Source organism: Capricornis sumatraensis, chromosome X, assembly GCF_032405125.1.
Source record: "Capricornis sumatraensis isolate serow.1 chromosome X, serow.2, whole genome shotgun sequence".
NCBI lineage: Eukaryota > Metazoa > Chordata > Mammalia > Artiodactyla > Bovidae > Capricornis > Capricornis sumatraensis.
This window is the reverse complement of record NC_091092.1, coordinates 111520307-111543291: the sequence shown is the minus strand read 5'-3', so window position 1 is coordinate 111543291 and position 22985 is coordinate 111520307. Positions and strand designations below refer to the sequence as shown.

The 22985-nt window shown below is 40.7% G+C and overlaps 2 protein-coding genes across 2 annotated transcripts in view; one reads left to right on the top strand and one right to left on the bottom strand.

The window, feature by feature from the left end:
- DMD (dystrophin) overlaps nt 1–22985 on the bottom strand; it is a 1795368-nt gene that overhangs the window by 1143306 nt on the left and 629077 nt on the right. The window lies entirely within an intron of this gene.
- LOC138070655 (E3 ubiquitin-protein ligase RLIM-like) lies at nt 10705–14609 on the top strand. Its single transcript, XM_068961893.1, has 2 exons — nt 10705–10948; nt 12949–14609. Exons 1-2 carry the CDS (start codon nt 10705–10707, stop codon nt 14607–14609), a joined length of 1905 nt encoding a protein of 634 aa, XP_068817994.1.

Genomic DNA, 22985 nt, shown 5'->3' with positions numbered 1-22985 from the left:
ACTGAAATAAATGTTATTTATTTGAACACTGCAGTATAATCAAGGGCACTGATTGGGTCACCTGCATTTCTGGTAATGTTAAATTAAAATCTGTTACTTAGTGCTAAATGATTCCATCAAGAAGAAAGAAACAGTAAACTAAACAGAGGCATAACATTTCTGTAAATCTTGTATATAATTATTACTAGGGGTGATTAACATTATTTCATACACTTATAGGCTATTTGCTTGACTTCTATAGTATCCTTTTAGCATATTAGTAATGTAAACCCCCATTGGTCAGATTTTGTAAATACTTTTTCTAAGAATACCATTAATCCATTTTTTTTTTTTACTTTGTTTATTGTTCCCTTTGCTATATGGAAGCTCTAAACTTTCAGTGAAATCAGTGTGCCAATTTTATGTTTTCAGGATTTTGGGCCTTGCTAAAACTCTCTCTCATCACATGTTTTTAATGTCCTGCATCTCCTTTTATCATTTTTATGAGTTTATGCTTCTAGTAAGTTATTTTTACTACATGGAATTGATTTTTGTTTACCAACCATTAAGGGTATACCATTGTTTCCACCATATGAATAATCAGTTACACAATGGCATTCATAAAATAGTATATGCTATTCACACAGAACTGAAATTGCCTCTCTATCTTATGTGGATATTTTTTTAACTTGCAGTTTTAATTCACTGACATATCTGTCAAGTCCTGTGCCAGGAAGTTAATGTTGTTTCTACAATCACCTGCAGTCAAAGTATAGTCAAGATCTGGAAGGGCAATTAATTCCATAATATACTTCTTATTCATAAAGTTCTTAGTGGTTTACACACACACACACACACACACAATGTTCTTTGATACAAACTTAAAGTATATGCTATGTGGACCATCACCAAAAAAAGAAATCACATGTTTTCTTCTTTCTCTTCGTTGTTCCTTTTACTGTGCACCAGGCTTAGTTTTAAAGGCTTTTTCCAGGGGCAGGGAAGGGAGGAATAAATTAAGAGTTTGGGATTAGCAGATATTAATTCCTATATATAAAATAGATAAACAAGGCCCTCCTGTATAGCATAGGTAAACATATATTCAATATCCTGTAATAAACCACAATGGGAAAAAATATGAGAAAGAACACACACACACACACACACACACACACACATTCTTCCTCTCTCTCCTTCTCTCTCTATAGATAGGTACGTAGATAGATAATCTGAATCATTTTGAAGCATACCAGAAACTAACAGAACATTTAAAATCAACTATCAGTTCAGTTCAGTTCATTTCAGTCATTCAGTTGTGTCCGACTCTTTGCGACCTCATGAATCACAGCACACCAGGCCTCCCTGTCCATCACCAACTCCCAGAGTTCACTCAAACTCACGTCCATTGAGTCAGTGAGGCCATCCAGCCATCTCATCCTCTGTTTTCCCCTTCTCCTCCTGCCCCCAATCCCTCCCAGTATCAGTCTTTTCCAATGAGTCAACTCTTCGCATCAGGTGGCCAAAGTACTGGAGTTTCAGCTTCAGCATCATTCCTTCCAAAGAACACCCAGGGCTGATCTCCTCTAGAATGGACTGGTTGGATCTCCTTGCAGTCCAAGGGACTCTCAAGAGTCTTCTCCAACACCACAGGTCAAAAGCATCAATTCTTCGGCACTCAGCCTTCTTCACAGTCCAACTCTCACATCCATACATGACCACTGGAAAAACCATAGCCTTGACTAGACTGACCTTTGTGGGCAAAGTAATGTCTCTGCTTTTCAATATGCTATCTAGGTTGGTCATAACTTTTCTTCCAAGGAGTAAGCGTCTTTTTTTTTTTTTTTTCCTACAAGCAATAAATGCTGGAGAGGATGTGAAGAAAAGAGAACCCCTCTTACACTGTTGGTGGGAATGCAAACTAGTACAGCCACTATGGAGTAAGCGTCTTTTAAAAAATATAAATGCTTTTTCCTACTTGAATTCTTATGTCCTCGAAAGAGATTAGGAAATGGGCCACCTTCTTAACCCTCTTTCATACATGATAAAACTGGGCCTGAAGACACTAAGTTGGTTGTTAAGTAAGCAACTGACCAAGATTTCAACTCCGAAAAGCCTAAATCTGAGTTCACTCTTGTGGGTTAGGAGCCTTTCATCAATATTCCTGTAGCACTGATAACACTATATTGATTCTTATTTTTTTTTTTAAAATTAGATTACAGCCATTGGAGAGCAAGGGACATGTTCCATGGTTTCACCAAGACCAACACCAGCTTTGTTAGAAGTCACCTCCTCAGAAAAGAGCTCCCCTGGGACCACCAATTCTCAATCAGGGATGTTTTTGCTTTCTCAGGGACATTAGGCAATGTCTGCGACATTGCTGTCACAATAAGAAGAGGGCTATTTGCCTTCCAGTGTGGAGAGGTCAGTGAAAAAAGTATGTTAGTCACTTGGTCATGTTCAACTCTTTGTGACTCCATGGACTGTAGCACACCAGGCTCCTCTGTCCATGAGATTCTTCAGGCAGGAATACTGGAGTGGGTTGCCATTCCCTTCTCCAGGGGGTCTTCCTGACCCAGGGATTGAACCCATGTCTCCTGCATTGCAGGCAGATTCTTTACTATCTGAGCAACCAGGGAAGCCCTGATGAGTTGTTGCTGTTGTTCAGTTGCTAAGTCCTTTCCGACTCTTTGTGACCCTACAGACTGCAGCACGCCAGGCTTGCCTGTCCTTCACTATCTCCTGGAGTTTGCTCAAATTCATGTCCATTAAGTTGATGATGCCATCCAACTATCTCATCTATAATATTGCTAAATATCCTATGATGAACAGGCACACCTTAGGAAAGAATCATGTTGCTCAAAGTGTCAAAAGTACAGAGGTTGAGAAACGTTGTCCTAGACAAATTTCAGAACCACTTTTGTGCCTAACTGTGCAGTTATCCAATGTTTGCACTTCTCACTCACTGCATTCTTAATGCCATCCATAGACTAAAAACTCCATCAGGGAACACATCTATCTGTTTTGTTCAATGCAATATCCCCTGTAACTTACACAAGTTACTCACTAACTGAGTTGAATGAATGAATAGTAGATAACTTGTTTTAGGTTTCACAGTGAATACATGGTATTGTCAGGCCTCTCTAAGCATTTAGTTAACATTATTGTTGTCCTCTAGCTAGACATATGTAAAATATTTTATATGTACTTCACCTCAGGGTTTTCATTATCATGCTGTTATTTACAGAGTCACAAACTCTTTAAGAGGTATCATCTACCACTGAAAAAAAAAAGAAATTTATGCCTTTCATATAGGTATGCCCTAAGATATATGTGGCAAATTTATCAAGTGAGACATAGGTTAGAATACTGTGAAACCTTGAGTTTTGTTAGTTCTTTTCTATGCTAATATTGTTAAGAACATTGTAACTAGCTTTCTAAGGCTCTCTATGGGCTTCCCTGGTGGCTCAGATGGTAAGGAATCTGCTTGCCAGGCAGGAGAACTGGGTTCAATCCTTGGGTCAGGAAGATCCCCTGGGGAAGGAAATGTCAACCCATTCCAGTATTCTTGCCTGGGGAAATTCCAGGGACAGAGGCATCTGGTGGGCTATAGTCCATGGGGTTGCAAAGAGTCAGACACGACTGAGCAACTAACACAAGGCTCTGTATAGGGCCAAGCAACTGCTTGAAACAGAGTTATCCTCTGATCTGCCTGACTTCCTTCTCTCACCATTTATGAGTTCCTGATATCTTCATCCAGTTTCTCTCAGTCCCACCTTCTCCCCTGCCTTTCTTTTGTTGGGAGAAAAAGACTCAAAGAATCACAAACTCCACAGATTTTTAAGGTCACATCTCCTAACCACCTAACTGATTTATAAATCCTTAAAAAAAAAAAAAAAAGAACAAAACACTCCCAAGTTCCAACGTCCCCTCATCTTGCCTATGTTCAAACATCTTCAGTGCTAGAAAATACACTATTTCTTGAGGCACCCAATTTCTTCTTTTGGAGAGGGTTCTTTTTTCAGTCAAAAGCCTGCCTCCCCATAGCTTAAATCCAGTAGTTTTGGATCTGTGAATGTCTTGGGGCTACTCAGAACAAGATTAAACTCTTACCTATGTAATAATCCTTCCAATGTTTGAAGACGGCTATCACAACTCCTCTCCTTCAGGTTAAACTTCCCTGATCCTTCATTTGCTGACACAACTTCAAGACCTCTCCATCTCTGAACAGCTTCCATCCTTTCTCTGAGTGGTTTTAAAAATTTATCATATCAATTTGACCATTCTTTCATTCTATTAATCTATTCTGGTGAAGGAACAGGGAAAATCTGAGTAAGAATAAGTGAATACGTTTCCCTCCATTTTTTCCTACAAGTTTTTAGTGAAAAATTTTTTCTTTGCGAGATACCATGCTAGTCCCAGGGAACACGACTGTGGGCAAAACAGATGATTTTCCCTCTCCGAGTTTACAATTATACTAGGAAAGGAGGGTATACTAGGAAAGGAGGGCGCAGATCAAAACACGGGTAGTTAAAATGACATTATAGGGGTTTTCCTGGTGGCTCAGTGGTAAAGAATCTGCCAGCCAATGCAGGAGTCATGAATACCATCCCAGACTTGGGAAGATTCCACACGCCGTGGAACAACTAAGCCCGTGTCCCACAACTACTGAGCCTGTGATCTAGAGCCTGGGAGCTGCAACTACTGTGCACACATGCTGCAAATACTGAAGCCCGTGTGCCCTAGAGTCTGCACTCTGTAGCAAGAAAAGCCATATCAATGAAAAGCCTGCACACCACAATGAAAATAGCCCTTGCCTCCCACAACTAGAGAAAAATCCATGCAGAAACAAAGACCCAGTATAGCCAAAAATAAATAAACACAATTTTTAAAAATAAAAATGACATTATAAATGTGACAAGTGTTATCAAAAACTCTAAGAGCATATAATAAGGGGGCCTGATTTCAAAATATTATCTCACATAACTGTCACCATATTGCTGCTGCTGCTGCTAAATCACTTCAGTCATGTCCGACTCTGTGCGACCCCATAGACGGCAGCCCACCAGGCTCCTCTGTCCCTGGGATTCTCCAGGCAAGAATACTGGAGTGGGTTGCCATTTCCTTCTCCAATGCATACATGCTTGCTAAGTCACTTCAGTCATGTCCAAATCTGTGTGACCCCATGGACAGCAGCCCACCAGGCTCCTCTATCCACAGGATTCTCCAGGCAAGAATACTGGAGTGGGTTGCCATTTCCTTCTCCATATTACCATGACTCAATAATTATTTTCACTTTATAGATCAATAAACAAAATCACAGAGGTGTTCTTAACACGGATACCTCAAGGAGAGTTCCTGGATTCCTCATCATATCAGGTAGATATTGTCTGCAAGATTCAAACCAAGCTCTTCATGGTCCTCTCTCTTGGATTCTCTGACACCCTGCTTCTTACTATAGGCCAGGCAGGAGAGTCAACCAGCAAATCCAGATGAATGAAATATACATTGAACAGGGTAAAAGGCTTATGATCACCATGATAAAAGGAAAAAGCAAGAATAAACACAACTCTCAGGACTGTCAAAATAGCCAAAGGCCACTGAGCTGTCTGTTAGCACAGACACCCCCAACCCAACACAGACTGCATTCATATCCATGTGGAATAGCAACATTCAGCAAACTGAGTAAATTTTAAATTTTTGAGCCATTATAATTGACCCTTAAACAAGAAGGAAGTTAGGGGTGCAGACAAAGATCTGTGTATTACTGACAGTTGGCCTTCTTATCTGTGGTCCTGCATACATGGATTCAAGCAACCATAGATGATATAGTACTATAGTATTTACTGCTTAAAAAAATAGCATATGAGTGGACCTATGCCATTAAAACTTGTGTTGTTGAAAGGTTAATTTTACTTACCTTCCAACACATGACATATTTTCACATGTGAACCTTAAACGTACTTATGGATTACAGTGATATAAAGCAAAAACTGCTATATTTCACTTAGTTTTATGGCTAGTGGCCTTTAGACTCTGAATATGTGTTAACTAGCATGGCTACTTTGGAAGGTTTTACTAGTATATGTGGACCATAATGACTAAAAGGTTACAGATGAATCATCTCCCATTCCTATCAATCAACATTCTTAATGGAGCTATATTTGAGCTATTAGTATAAGATAACAAACTAAAAACACTGTTAATTTTTAGTTTTTCTCCTGATTAAATACACACATCCCCAAAGACACACTCAAATGATGAGCAACAAATATACTAAAATAAAAATAATACTTTGGAACATTCCCCAAGTCTGTCAATATAGTTATATGTCTTTTGTATATCCTTTCATAGATCTAAGTTCTAACACATCCCTTATATTTTCTGCATTCATTTTAAAATAAAAGGTTTGCTGATCAACCTCTGCATGTGTACTGACAGCACTTTTAGTGGTTCACCTTTGTTATTCTTCTGATAACATGCCCCAAATAAATCAATCTCAACTGTTAGAAAGCAAACAAACATTTTTTTTTTCTTTTTCAAAAAAAGAATGCATCCTATGGAAAATAAGGAAGGCCAAAAGTAGGTTTGAAAGAGTGTGTAACATGTGGCGGTCAAACATCATGTGTGGCGGTCAAACATCATGGGACTTCTGACAAATACACTTTCATTTTGACATCTTAACTGATTCTAGTCTGTGGTAAGGGTCTTTAACCTGGCATCAATGAATAGTACTTAGGAAGGTCAATGCATCTTGGGAATAAGAATATAATTTAAGAATCTTTGTCCTGTAAGCCAGACTTTACTCTCATTTCACATTCAGAGATTTTGAGACTCAGTAATGTGCCCACCTCATAGATAATTGGCACACACAAGACTGTATATGAGGCCAATCTTACTCTAAAACCTATGCTTGCTCTACCATGTCATATCACTTCCTCCCAAAGCTTCTAAGAAGTCAAAACCTCAAAAGCTATTAAAGAGCAATGGAAATAGACTTTATACTATGCAGCCATTATCGGGAACTAAATTTTTATTGTGAGTAAAACGTTCAATGATCCAAAATGGACTCAACAACATGCAAAATTATCACGCCGTGATGATGGCTATAGAATGAATCTTCAGTTCAGTTCAGTTCAGTTTCAGTTTAGTCACTCAGTTGTGTCCAACTCTTTGCGACCCCATGAATTGCAGCACACCAGGCCTCCCTGTCCATCACCAACTCCCGGAATTCATTCAAACTCACGTCCATCGAGTCGGTGAGGCCATCCAGCCATCTCATCCTCTGTTGTCCTCTTTTCCTCCTGCCCCCAGTCCCTCCCAGTATCAGTCTTTTCCAATGAGTCAACTCTTCACATGAGGTGGCCAAAGTATTGGAGTTTCAGCTTCTGCATCAGTCCTTCTAATGAACACCCAGGACTGATCTCCTTTAGGATGGACTGGTTGGATCTCCTTGCAGTCCAAGGGACTCTCAAGAGTCTTCTCCAACACCACAGTTCAAAAGCATCAATTCTTCGGCACTCAGCCTTCTTTACAGTCAAACTCTCACATCCATACATGACCACTGGGAAAACCATAGCCTTGACTAGACAGACCTTTGTTGGCAAAGTAATGTCTCTGCTTTTAAATATGCTATCTAGGTTGGTCATAACTTTCCTTCCAAGGAATAAATTTCTTTTAATTTCATGGCTGCAACCACCATCTGCAGTGATTTTGGAGCTTAAAAATTAAGTTTGACACTGTTTCCCCATCTATTTCCCATGAAGTGATGGGACCAGATGCCATGATCTTCATTTTCTGAATGTTGAGCTTTAAGCCAACTTTTTTCACTCTCCTCTTTCACTTTCATCAAGAGGCTTTTTAGTTCCTCTTCACTTTCTGCCATAAGGGTGGTGTCATCTGCATATCTGAGGTTATTGATATTTCTCCCAGCAATCTTGATTCCAGCTTGTGCTTCTTCTAGCCCAGTGTTTCTCATGATGTACACTGCATATAAGTTAAATAAGCAGGGTGACAATATACAGCCTTGACGGACTCCTTTTCCTATTTGGACCCAGTCTGTTGTTCCATGTCCAGTTTTAACTGTTGCTTCCTGACCTGCATAGAAGTTTCTCAAGAGGCAGGTCAGGTGGTCTGGTATTCCCATTTCTTTCATAATTTTCCACAGTTTATTGTGATCCACACAGTCAAAGGCTTTGGCATGCACACACACACACACACACACACACACACACACACACAAATACACACCTAGCATGCAAATTAGGATTGCTAAACTCCAGTTCAGTTCAGTCACTCAGTAGTGTCCAACTCCTTGAGACCCCATGGACTGTAGCACACCAAGCTTCCATGTCCATCACCAACTCCCTGAGCTTGCTCACATTCATATCCATCAAGTCAGTAATGCCATCCAACCATCTCATCCTCTGTAGTTCCCTTCTCCTCCCACCTTCAATATTTCCCAGCACCAGGGTCTTTTCCAATGAGTCAGTTCTTCGCATCAGGTGGCCAAAGAATTTCAGCTTCAGCTTCAGCATCAGTCTTTCCAATGAATATTTAGGACTGATTTCCTTCAGAAATGATTGGTTTTATCTCTTTGCAGTCCATGGGACTCTCAAGAGTCTTCTCCAACACCACAGTTCAAAAGCATCAATTCTTTGGTGTTCGGCTTTCTTTATGGTCCCACTCTCACATCCATACATGACTACTGGAAAAATGATAGCTTTGACTAAATGGACCTTTGTCAGCAAAGTAATGTCTCTGCTTTTTAATATGGTGTCTAGTTTGGTCATAGATTTTCTCCCAAGGAGCAAGCATCTTTTAATTTCATGGCTGCAGTCAACATCTGCAGTGATTTTGGAGCCAAAGAAAATAAAGTCTCTCAATGTTTCCATTGTTTCTCCATCTATTTGCCATGAAGTGATGGGACCAGATGCCATTATCTTTTTTTAATGCTGAGTTTTAAGCCAGCTTTTTCATTCTCCTCTTGCAATTTCAACAACAGGCTCTTCAGTTCTTCTTCTATTTCTGCCTTAAGTGTAGTGTTATCTGCATACCTGAGGTTATTGATATTTCTCTCAGAAATCTTGATTCCAGCTTATGCTTCATCCAGCCTGCAATTTCACGTGATGTACTCTGCATAGAAGTTAAATAAATAGGGTGACAATATACAGCCTTGACGTACTCCTTCCCCAATTTTGAACCAGTCCATTGTTTCATGTCTGATTCTGTTGTTTCTTGACCTGCATGCAGATTTCTCAGGAGGCAGGTCAGGTGGTCTACCCATCTCTTGAGGAATTTTCCACAGTTTATTGTGATCTACATAGTCACAGGCTTTAGTGTAGTCAATGATGCAGAAGTGGATGTTTTTCTGGAACTCTCTTGCTTTTTCAATGAGCCAACAAATGTTGGCAATTTGATCTCTGGTTCCTCTGTCTTTTCTAATTCCAGCTTGAACACCTGAACGGTCTCAGTTCAAGTACAATTGAAGCATGGCTAGGAGAATTTTGAGCATTACTTTGCTAATGTGTCAGATGAGTACAATTGTGTGGTAGTCTGAACGTTCTTTGGCATTGCATTTCTTTGGGATTAGAAAGAAAAATTACTTTTTCTACTCCTGTGGCCACTGGAGCGTTTCCCAGATTTGCTGGCATATTGAGTGCAGCACTTTCACAGCACCATCTTTTAGGATTTGAAATAGCTCAACTGGGATTCCATCACCTCCACTAGCTTGGTTCATAGTGATGCTTCCTAAGGCCCACTTGATCCTGGTCATCTGGTTCATGAATATCTTTTTTGTATGGTTCGTCTGTGTATTCTTGCCACATTTTCTTAATATCTTTTGCTTCTATTAGGTCCATACAATTTCTGTCCTTTATTGTGCCCATCTTTGCATGTAATGTTCCCTTGGTATCTCTAATTTTCTTGAAGAGATCTCTAGTCTTTCCCATTCTATTATTTTCCTCTATTTCTTTGCACTGATCACTGAGGAAGGTTTTCTTATCTCTCTGTGCTATTCTTAGGAACTCTTGCATTCAGATGGGTATATCTTTCCTTTTCTCCTTAGCCTTTTGCTTCTCTTTTTTCTCAGCTATTTGTAAGGCCTCGTCAGACAACTATTTTGCCTTTTTGCATTTCTTGGTGATGGTCTTGATTACTGCCTCCTGTACAATGTCACAAACCTGTGTCCATAGTTCTTTAGGCACTCTTTCAGATCCAATCCCTTGAATCTGTTTCTCACTTCCACTGTGTAAATGTAAGAGATTTGATTTAGGCCATACCTGAATGGTTGGGCTTCCCTGATAGCTTAATCTGCGGGGGGGGGGGGGGGGGGGGCGGGGTGGAGGTGGTGGTAGTAGGGTGGACAGTGAAGAATGGTGCTTGGTACATTATAAACCCTCAGAAATATTGGTTGCTTTTGAATGAAATGAAACCCAACCTGAATCCAGTCCCTACTCAGTTACCTAAGGAAGACAATGGATGCCTAGGCAACGCCTAAGCTAGTTGTGAGGTAGAGGCGGATCTCAATTATTGCCTCACCAGAGGCTGCAGAGCTGAGGTGCCGTAGCTGAGTAGCAGAGCAGGGGGGAACCTAGGCGGATGGTTATCCGACTGAGTGTGTTCGGGTCACTCCCAGGCGGAAGTAGAAGCTGAAAATTGCTTGAAAGAGGTTTTTGCGTTTCAGCCCTATGTCATGAAATTCAGATAATTTCCCAGCTGTTCATCGAGATGGAAAGCTCAGACTCCAACGATGAAGAAGACAGAGTTTCGGTCCGACACAGAGGTCAGACAGACCGATTGGCTCGAGAAGATGATTACTACCGATTCGTAAGTGATCTGAGTGAGGAAGATTACATACTTATGAGGGACAACAATTTGCTCGGCCCCCTAGGTGAAAGTACGGAAGAAGAGTTGCAGAAGAGGCTTCAAATAATGAAAGAAAATCTACGACGAAACTCAGATGAAAATACAGGTATATTTCTCTTTGGGGGGAATAGGATGGGATGAAAAAGGAACTTCATAGTATTAATAATGACTTCATAACAGTAAATAGTAAATTATACAGAAGTGGCATACATTATTTGGTAAGGAACTTCTCATAAAAAAGAACTGACATTTACTTGGTTTGCGGTGAGAATGCCAGGGTAGGTTTTTTTCCCTGATTCACATTTGGATTGTTTTAATTGGGAAATTAGTGTGAAGTAGACTATTGGTTTTTGTTTGTTGGTTGGTTTTGTACCTCAATGGAAAGGTCCTCCTATGTCCCAAATTATTTTCTCTATCTATGAAAGTGATGGAGAAGGCAATGGCACCCCACTCCAGTACTCTTGCCTGGAAAATCCCATGGATGGAGAAGCCTGGTGAGCTGCAGTCCATGGGGTCGCTAAGAGTCGGACACGACTGAGCGACGTCACTTTCACTTTTCAATTTCATGCATTGGAGTAGGAAATGGCACCCCACTCCAGTACGCTTGCCTGGAAAATCCCATGGATGGAGGAGCCTAGCGGGCTGCCGTCTATGGGGTCGCACAGAGTCGGACACGACTGAAGCGACTTAGCAGCAGCATGAAAGTGAATGTCACTCAGTCATGTCAGACTCTTTGCAACCCCATGGACTATACAGTCCATGGAAATATCCAAGTCAGAATACTGGAATGGAGGGGATCTTCCCAACCCAGGGATGGAACCCAGGGATGGAACCCAGGTCTTCCGCTTCGCAGGCGGATTCTTTACCAACTGAGCCACAAGGGAAGCCCAAGAATACTGAAGTGGGTAGCCTATCCCTTCTCCAGCGGATCTCCCCGACCCAGGAATCCAACTGGGGTCCCCTGCATTGCAGGCAGATTATTTACCAACTGAGTTATGAGGGAAGCCCTCTCTATCCATATAGACATGTAAAAAAATAGCAAAAAGAAATATTTTATATTTCAATCAAGTAGTTCTCAACTGGGGACAGTTTTGCTCTCCCCCACCCCAAAGGACATTTGACAATAGCTGGAGATATTTTTGGTTGTCACAGAAGGAGGCATGGGCGTTATTAGCATCTAGTGGGCAGAGACCAGGGATGCTGCCAAATATGACACAATGCACAGGGTAGCTCCCCAAAATAATAATTGCCCAGTGCTAAAATGTAAATAGTTCTAAGGCTGAGAAACCCTGCTGGAACCTCAGATATGGTGCCTTCTCTCCCAGTGTAAAATAGAGGATTTTCCTACCTAATGAAGAGGATACTATAATACTTAGGTTCTGGAATGTGGTCTTATATGCACCATGCTAGGTTCAGTCTATTCATTTGATCTGACGTTCAGCTTAATGCCAATTAAAAACCTTGGTAATATTAAGAAGTATTCAAAATTCAAATACTTTTAATCCTATAAACTTTGCTTATATTTGGGCAATAATCTTATATTTTAAAACAACTTATACATTATCAAAAGCATATAGGAGCCTAGGAGTAGTAATGTTGGAGACTAATGAGAATCAGACAATAGTATCAGTTGAATTAAAATACTAGCACTGTACCTTAACTGGTGTTTACCTGGTTTAATTGCTTTGGTGTTTTGACAGTGGACTGAAAAAAAATGTTGTCTCTTGACATTCCTCCCACAGTGGTATACAGGGCTGTGTATATGACAAACTATTGAAAAACAGACTTCCTTCAGATACCCTTTGTAAAAACCTCTCTAAATTTATCTAGGATTAGTGTACTCTTTTTCAGATGGAATTGAAACTTCCCTGCCTTTGCTTATAAATCTAGATAACAAAGCTTTTAAAGTATTAACTTTAAAGTTAAAGATAATTAACTTTTAAAGTATAACTTATAAAGTAAATGTGAAATCAGTTGAAAACATCTGAGTGTTTAAGTTCTCATTTTTGTTTGCTTTCTAAACAAAGTTTCAGAGTGCTATTTTATGATAGTTCCAATTTTGGTAGTTCTTTTATGGCCCCTCCCCCCATTTTTTTAAATTAACAGATAGAAGAGATGCTTCAGATAATGAATCCAGTGAGGACTCTCTTCTAGACTCGCTTACCACTTCCAGACAAACTGAAAATGTGACAAGTGAACAAAAAGAAAATCAGTCTTGGAGAGAAGAGAGTGAAATTAGTGCTAACAGTGATGAGCTCAGATTTGGCTTAGAAAGCAATCTTGAGTGTGATGATGAAAACTCAAATCCAGAAAGTGAATATGTAGCATCTGCAAAACTTCCCAGAAGAGAAGATACGGAAGACAGCCAAAGGCAAGTGGAAAATCCACAATCTGAGTCACTATTTACAACAGCATCTGCATCAGAACACGATACAATGGAAACATTAATGGAAGTCCCACCGACTAGAAGTCAGAGACGACCAAGAAGTAGGAGCCCAGACTCTCGGAGAACGAGAGCAAGGACTGACAGTTGGACACCTTCACATTCACTGGGGGAACTTTTTCAAAGAATGAATGAAGATATACCATCTCAGACTTTTAAGCAACCTCTCATAAGTGAGAATGATACATTTTCTAGAATTGGGCATGAAGAAACATTGAGACAGCAAATGCCTGGACATGAGTTGCAAAATAGGGGTCTTACTGAAACTTCTAGATCTAGGAATGCTGTTCCTGGAGAATGTTATTCAGACACAATGGGCAGTAGTGAATCTTGGGAAGTGAGGGAGACAAATCCAACCAGACCCTTCAGTCCTTGTCCAGTTAATTGTCCAGCTTGTTCTCAGAGATACAGAGAAGTTAGTAGAACTCAGTTAACATCGGACTTACCAAACAACACCACCACTTCAGAAAGTGAGCAAGAAGAACTGGAGCCTATGTCTTCAGATTTTGATGAGGCCAATGAGAGAGCTTATGCCAATACCATCAGAAATTCCGTTTATAGAATTTTAAATACTAGCTTAAGTACTAGCGTAAGTGGTATAATGTCTGTTACAACTCAGACTATTTTATGTCAGACAATGACAGTATTTAGTGACTCAAGTAACCTTAGGGACAGTGGCAGTATTTCAGAGCATAGTGTCTCACGTCCAAGTGAAAACATGGGAAGGGCACAGTCACCAAATGAAAGACGTGGACCTAATGGTAGTGATAGCAGACCTCGTTCGGCTTCAAATGCTAGGTATGATTCTGATTCAAGTTTGCTACTGACATCAGTTTCAAGCCCCTACGATATTTATAGTGCCACATTTAATCAAATGTCTGGTTTTAGATCAAGTGATGAAGATTCGGAAGTTAGCTCACTGATGTTTGAAGACAGTGAAGAAGGAAGCTCATCAACAGGCTTATCAGAGACCGGGCAAGAAGATGGACGAATGACCCCAATAATAGATGACGATAGCGACTCTGGGTCTTCCCTTAATCCGGAACAATTTATCTTATTACTTGAAGCAGACCCACACCAACCTACAGGCCTTAGCGAACTGCAGATTAACAACTTGCCTATAAGATTTTCTGAAGAGGAAGATGCAACTAAAATCTGTACCATTTGCATCACAGAATACACCGCAGGCAACATGCTACGCATCCTACCATGCTCCCATGAGTACCATTATCAGTGCATTGATCAATGGCTGGCAGAACATTCAACCTGCCCTATTTGTCGTGGGCCTGCAGTGGATCACTCTGAGGCAGATGATTCTATGTGAGATCTGAATTCTCGGATATATAAAGTGTTACAGTGACGGACAACTGTCAGCTGTGTCATGTCCACTTTTAGAATTATTTATGTTTAACAACCTGAATCTACATGTAACAATCGGAACTGAATTACTTGTTCCTGAAGAAATTATTGGGCTTTCCCAAATTTCTGTTTCATAATAAAAGGAAATATCAAAAAGTCAAACAGCGTTATCCTATCTGACAATAAAAATGAGTTACACATCATAGCAGTGCACTGAATTTCAATAGACACTTAGCATGTGCACTGGGTTGGGATATTCCTGATGCCATGAGAGAAATGTTCTAATATGATATAACCAATCTCGATAGATCCTAGTAGTATCTTCTAGTCATATAAATCCCAGATATCTCTTAGCCCTGTTCAATCCTGGTTGTGCATGCAAAGAAACAGGAACCCAACTAAATAATTAAGAAGCAATTTAAGACTATATTAGAGTCATTCACATACAAAAGTCATGTTATATTCATAGAATGCCACAAAAAGCTTTGAAATCCTTCTCTTCCAGTTGATCCCTTTTATCCATCTTATATCTTTCATTTATCCCTTCTCCAGCAGTTTATCCCACCCTCCCCAAAACTACCTTAAAGTTTCTCCTGTTCCCCACTACCAATGTATTAGTCAGAGTCCTAGCCAAAAGCTGATGGCACACTTTAAAAGAGTGATGGTGTATCATTTAATGAGGAGACTAAAATGTGTAAATAATGAAGAGAAACCAAGAGATGATGAAGTACCCATAGGCTAGCAACTGAGAAGCCAGTATTAGAACCACTAGGTTTGAAGGGGCATAGAGAGATAGTAGTTCCTGCAATCCCAAATGTCTTAAGAGTTGTAGTAGAAGTCCACCCAGCACGAGCTATAAACTGAGAAAATGGCAGCCACTGCCAATCCAAAGTTTTGGAGAGGGTGCATCATAGAAATGAATACCCTTACCTTCTTAGTTCACATTAGCCAAATCTAACCTGAAGGACTGATGCTGAAGCTGAAGCGCCAATACTTTGGCTACCTGATGGGAAGAACTGACTATTGGAAAAGACCCTATTGGTCAGTACAAAAAATTTTCCTTAACATTTTCCATCCTGGTGAGAGTACATAATATTACAACTTATAGCAACAATCATCACTTTGTACAATGTGCAACCTGTTCAAATGCAGGTAGTGTTACGTATAAAGCTGCTCTAAACATTTAAAGTCAGAAACATCACTGACTTTTATTTTCTATGTGACTTGCTGGTAGCCACAGTATTTGCACATAACTACAAAATATAAATGGGGAGTGGTGGTGAAGTTTTTAAATTCACCTTTCAGCTAGCATATTTTTCACATAGCAGATATCTGCATGGCCATACATGAAGATTTAGGTCAAACCTCTGAAACTGACATCAACTAATACTGAAATTTGTTTTAATATTCTGATTTTTATTAAGCATTTCTGATACCAGGTGTACTTCATCTACTGTGAGTAGAAAAATTATAAAAGTCCTTGGTTTTCATACTATCCTAACAGGTTCCAGTCTTCCAAAGGATGGTAATTGCTTAATTAATGCTTCAGTACATTCACATACACCTTCTGTGGTTGACAGAAGTCTGAGATGACGCCTAATGATCCTCGTAGTAGCCCTTCTCCTTGAGTATGAGACCTGTAAATGTGATGGAGTATCGTTCCCATTATTAGATTACGATAAACAGCACAGTTGATTGGGAAATTATCCAGAGTGAGCATGTCCCAATCAGGTGAGCACTTAAAAGGCACAGAGAGGACTTCTAGTCCATATAAGATGGTTTATGCTCCTCTTGCCCTGCTCCCCATTTACAAGCCCAACTATATATCCTGGAGACAATATGAGACAACCAAATGTGAGCTCTGAAAGGTCTAAAGAAGAAGGTGAATTGGCTAGGGACCCTTAGAATGACTAGCAACTTCATGTCAGGGCACCTTATGACCTCTACCCAAGAAGAAATGTGACCTAAACCCAGCATTCCCTCTAAACTTAGTAACAGGAAGTGGCTCAAATGGGCTCTTCCTCCATCACATCAAATAGGAATCCCACAAATACCAAATGAGCACTGCAGAACCTAAAAGAGGGAACAATTAAAATCCCTGCTGACAATAAATGCCCAGATAAAGTGATCTCCCCACTCGGCCTGAGATTCCCCTTCACCACCCATACACACCAGTGGCTTCTTAGCCAGAAAAAGTGATCCCACCACAAAAAGTGCACACTTGGAAAATGCTCTCCTCCTCAGAAGGGCCTGAGACTCCTCTCCCCTATCCAGAGACATTAGGAAACTTCCTGGTACCTCCACAGAAAGTTTTCAACCTGGTAAGTACCCTTCATTCTCTACAGTCAAGGGAGAACCTGTCACAAGTGCCTGGCACAGGAAGTACTCTTCATCAAGTGGTCCAGCGATTCCCTTCCCCCACCAGCAGCACCAAGTGGCCTATCCTGGGGAAGCCGCTTCTGACCCCATAAGCAGCATGAGGAGGGACCAGAAGTAGCTCCACCTGCACAACACAAAAGGTACCATATAGGTTCTGAAAACTAGACTGTCATGGAACCATGGTCCTCAAAAGTTGAGGAACTATGTGGCAAACCTATAAAAATGAAAGGCCTGCTAAAATAAAAACAAAACAACTTTAAATAGGGACCAAAGTATCCTAACATAATAGCCAAAATGTCCAAAAAACAATAAAATATCACTACTCATACCATAACGACTTGATACATAGCAACTTGAATAAGAAATGACAAATGATGCCAAATCAGGATGAGTTAGATGTTAGAATTATCTTACAAGTATTTAAATGCTGAGTTCAGACCTTTACGACCTTGAACAGAGAACCAAGCCACTGCATGGCAGTATCCCAACCTACAGAACTGTGAGCTATTAAAGGGGGGTTGTTTTAAGCCACCACATTTGTACTAATTTCTTATGCAGCAAAAGAAAACTGGGACGATGTCTTATCTAGGATCCATCCTGTACCCAGAAAATGATTATAATGAGTCCGTGACGGTCACAAAGATTAGGACATGACTTAGCAACTGAAGAGGAACAAGACAAGTAAATGCCTTAAATGTCTTAGTTCTAGGCCTATTATGACATCATAATCTGCCATTTTTACCAAGAATGGAATCCCTAATTCCTGCTACTGAAGCTCTTAGAAGACAATATGCTTCCTGCTCGAACAACCACCAATATCTCATAGCTCTAACTTGACTTCATATTACCTTCTCTCATTCTACCAGCATATGCTGCTTTTATCATACACCTAACTTAACATGCTGACTTTCAAACTACATAGCTACTTAGTTTGTCTCAACACAGTTGCTGAGTAGTATTATTAACATAATAATAATTATTATTATATATTGATCTTCCAAATCATAGTTCTATCTGCCCTGACAAATCAGAAATTACGATTTATACCAGAATCATCTGAGCTCCACCTGATCTGTTTTTTCCATTACAGTGTATCAGTTTAAATACACAGCATCAAGTACTGTGATGGTGAACATTAATATTTCTATCTTAAGAATTTTCTCTGTGTTTTCTTTCTAGGTTTTAAAATATTTATTTATTTTGACCTAATTCAAAAACAAACTAACAATCTTATCTGAATAACAAATACTTTTTGAAAGTAGTTTTAGCCTATGGATAGATTTTTGATAGCAATATCAAGTATCAGTTCAGTTCAGTTCAGTTCAGTCGCTCAGTCATGTACGACTCTTTGTGACCCCAAGAACCACAACACGCCAGGCCTCCCTGTCCATCACCAACTTCCGGGGTCCACCCAAACCCATGTCCATTGAGTCGGTGATGCCATCAAACCATCTCATCCTCTGTCGTCCCCTTCTCCTCCTGCCCTCAATCTTTCCCAGCATCAGGGTCTTTTCCAATGAGTCAGTTCTTTGCATCAGGTGGCCAAAGGATTTCAGCTTCAGCTTCAGCATCAGTCCTTCCAATGAATATTCAGGACTGATTTCCTTCAGGATGGGATGCAAGGAGATCCAACCAGTAGGACACGAATCTAAGTCCCTCCAAACTAGTTCAGCATCCTCTCCTTTCTGACATAAATCAGATCCAATTTTCATGAAGAATATATGTCTTGTTCTGACGAAACTAATTTATGTAAAGGCAGAGTCCTTTAAATCACTGGTTCCCAACCTCTAGGCATCAGACCAGTACCTCCTCTTAGATCAGCAGTGGCATTAGACTAAAAATAAAGTGCACAATAAATGTAATGCACTTGAATCATCCCAAAGCCATCCCCCTGACCCCAGGTCTGTGGAAAAAACTGTCTTCCATGAAATCAGTCCCTGATATCAAAATGGTTGGGGACTGCTGCTTTAAATGGATAAAAGTGCATACAATTTTGAACATTTCTGACATGTACACTCTTATTTTTATTAATTGGGACAAACTATCAAGGCTATGGTCTTTCCAGTGGTCATGTATGGATGTGAGAGTTGGACTGTGAAGAAAGCTGAGCGCCAAAGAATTGATGCTTTTGAACTGTGGTGCTGGAGAAGACTCTTGAGAGTCCCTTGGACTGCAGGGAGATCCAATCAATCCATCCTAAAGGAGATCAGTCCTGAATGCTCATTGGAAGGACTGATGCTGAAGCTGAAACTCCAGTACTTTGGCCACCTGATGCAAAGAACTGACTCATTGGAAAAGACCCTGATGCTGGGATAGATTGAGGGCAAGAGGAGAAGTGGACAACAGAGGATGAGATGGTTGGATGGGATCACCGACTCAATGGTGATGAGTTTGGGTAAACTCCGGGAGTTGGTGATGGACAGAGAGGCCTGGCGTGCTGCCGTCCATGGGGTCACAAAGAGTTGGACACGACTGAGTGACTGAACTGAACTGAACCGATGCATCAATTTGGGCTCCCCTGGTGGCTCAGACGGTAAAGAATCCGCCTGCAATGTGGGAGACCTGGGTTCCATCCCTGGGTTGGGAAGATCCCCTGGAGGAGGGCATGACAACCCACTCCAGTATTCTTGCCTGGAGAGCCCCCATGGACAGAGGGGCTTGGCAGGGTACAGGCCATAGGATTGCAAAGAGTCAGGCAGGAGTGAGGGACTAAGCACAGCACATCCATCAATTCACCTTTACCTGGGAATAGTTTCTCTTAGGGAAACTGAGGTAATTAAGAACTAAAATCCTTTCTATTGAGAAAGTGATAAAGGAGCTTAAACAACTAAAAAAATGCATATTATGTGTCCCTCAGTGGACCATGACATAATTCTGTCAAACTTTGAAACACTTCGAAGAAAGTCAATGAATACATGGAGGACTAGACTGTAAGTTATTTACTGCAAAATGATTAGCAAAACTATCACCTGGAGTATTTTGGAAAATGGCAAGTGGACCTAGTAAACTCATGAATCTGGCTAAGGAGATATCTAGAAAGAGTAAAAAAAAATAATGATTGACTTCTTTAAATGCCTCTGATACTATAAGAAAGAGATAAACTAAAGAAGGAATTATTCAGTTTTAGAAAAGAATGTACATAAAACATAGAATGCCCAGGATAGACTTCCAAGCTAAGAAAAGAATCAACGTTCAACAACGACCTCAGAGCAAAAAGTAAATCCTGGAAAAGTAACATGTAGTCTCAGGGCAAAGAAGTAAAGTAAAGGAGCTATACAGTCCGTGTTTAAGGTCTTAGAATGGTTTCAGAGCATTCCTCTCCATATCTCTTTGCTAGGCCACCTACATTCGCCTCAGACAGAGGTGGCCCAAGGTAGATATGGTCTTATCTTAGAAAGAAATGTGAATGCAGATTTTGTTTAATGGAGTGAACACCCAATAAGAATCTCAGGCAAGCCCAATAGAGAGTAGGGGTGGGAGGGAGAAAGGGAGAGGGAAATTTTGTGCTTTTTAGAAGCACCATGGGATAAGACTAAAAGGGACAGACGCAGTTCAGAATGAAAAGAATACTTGGTACTCTCAACATTGTGCACACACTAAGAAAGCTACTTAGCTACAAACACAGACCTTTTAAGGAAGACAGGATGATTCAATGGCACCCCACTCCAGGCCTCTTGCCTGGAAAATCCCATGGACGGAGGAGCCTGGAAGGCTGCAGTCCATGGGGTCGCTGAGGGTCAGACACGACTGAGTGACTTCACTTTCACTTTTCACTTTCATGCATTGGAAAAGGAAATGGCAACCCACTCCAGTGTTCTTGCCTGGAGAATCCCAGGGACGGGGGAGCCTAGTGGGCTGCCGTCTATGGGGTCGCACAGAGTCAGATATGACTGAAGCGACTTAGCAGCAGCAGGATGATTCAGATGGACACACTGAAGCGACTGAGCATGCATGCATGTATTGGAGAAGGAAATGGCACCCCACTCCAGCATTCTTGCCTGGAGAATCCCAGAGACAGAGGAGCCTGGTGGGCTGCCGTCTATGGGGTCGCACAGAGTCGGACATGACTGACGCGACTTAGCAGCAGCAGGATGACTCAAAGGCTGAACTAAGATATTAAAGGACTAATTGGTGACCCAAGAATGGGCCTGGGCCCTAAACCAAGAAACTGGAATCAAAAGCCCATTAGAATTTTAAAATTACTGTGAACTGCTCCTCCTTTAGAATAGAACTGTCAACTAAGGCCATCCTATGTTCATCTTAGGGCGTCCCTGGCAGCTGAGATGGTAAAGAATCGTCTGCCAGTGCAGGAGACTGGGGTTTGATCCCTGGGTTGGGAAGATCCCCTGGAGAAAGAAATGGCAATCCACTCTAGTATTCTTGCCTGGAGAATACCATGGACAAAGGAGCCTGGCAGGCTACGGTACATGGCATTGCAAAGAATCAGACATGACTGAGCAACTAAGAGTTTCAGTTTCATGCCCATCTCAGTATTATATGTGGGATAACCTCTCATTTTATCCCACAGGTCTTCTGTTTAAGAGGAATAAAACTCGAGGAAATACACCTGAAGTGTTTTCTATATCCAGACCTAATTAAAATGACAAAGTCCGAGATGGTCATATGTTATCATAAGAAAATAAGAGCTTAATGGTCTTGAAAGGGGGTGGATGTATGTTTTAATGTGAGAATGTTGATATTATCTGTCCAGGGAATTGACTATGGTAGACTAAAAATGGCCACAAATCCTCACACTTTTTCAGTGAGAGATCCTTTTTTCCTTCCTTTGAACCTAGTCTGGCCCATGGTTGCTTTGACAATGGAATCTCATAGAAGAGATGCAGAACTGATACTATATATTGGCCTGGTACTAGACTTTAAGAGGACTGATGCTTCTACTACGGTCTCTTATAAACCTGGCCATTATCTAAGAAATCTAACTAGAGCAGAAATCTGCCAGACTGCACGGAGAGGCTCTGATAAAGGGGCTGGGGGGATGGGGGATGGGAACCAGCTAACACCCAGTAGTTCCAAGAGAGCCATCCCAGTCACCCTAGCTAATTCAGTGGATACAGTGAAGAAACGAGTCCTACAGTCTACTGCCTGGATTTCAGTGTCTTAGAATTATGAGATAAAATAATGATAAAAAATTTAGCCACTAAACTTTGATGTAGGTTGCTATGCAGTAGTGGAAAACCAGAACACATACATAGGAATTAATAACATGCAGAAGATGCAGTGACTTTTGTTGGGGCTCAGGGCCCCATATGCCTCAACAGCATATTGATTATTTTAAATCACATTTATTTAAGAAACGGCCAACAAAGGGACACTTAAGACCTTTCTCTTTCTCTCTCTGAAAGCAGAATATGAATCTCTCCCTGCATCTAGAGGCTGAAGGACACCCTTATCGCCAGAGAGAGAGAGAGAGAGTTTGGTCTGAGAAGCCTGTATTCACAAACCTTGTTACTTCTTTAATTGACTACCCCAAGCCCACACTGTTTTAAGTCCTCTCTAATTAACCACCCAAAGCCTAAATTCTTTGCCCTGTCAATCCCTCATAAATTTACTGTTTACCTAAAGAGTATAAAAGTTGCCTGCTTTGGCTATTTCTTAGGTGCCATTTCTGTGAGACTTCTGTGCACAAGAACTAAAGTGTTCCTTTTTCCGTTAATCTGCCTTATGCGAATTTTCTTATCAATCCAGCCAATAGAACTCAAGAGGGATAGAGGGGAAAATTTCCCTCTCTTTGACACTTGTAAAGAGTACATAATGCTCACTGAAGGTGAGAAATAATTAATAAACTACTATTTTCTACCCCATTACTGTCAAGCTCACTTATTAGAGCCTAATAGACATGATTCATGAGAAAAGATGCCTTGCCAACAATCTGATGAAATATAATTATTAATTCTAAAAGCATTTTTTAATGCAAGTCATATCAAATGAATTTACTCCATCA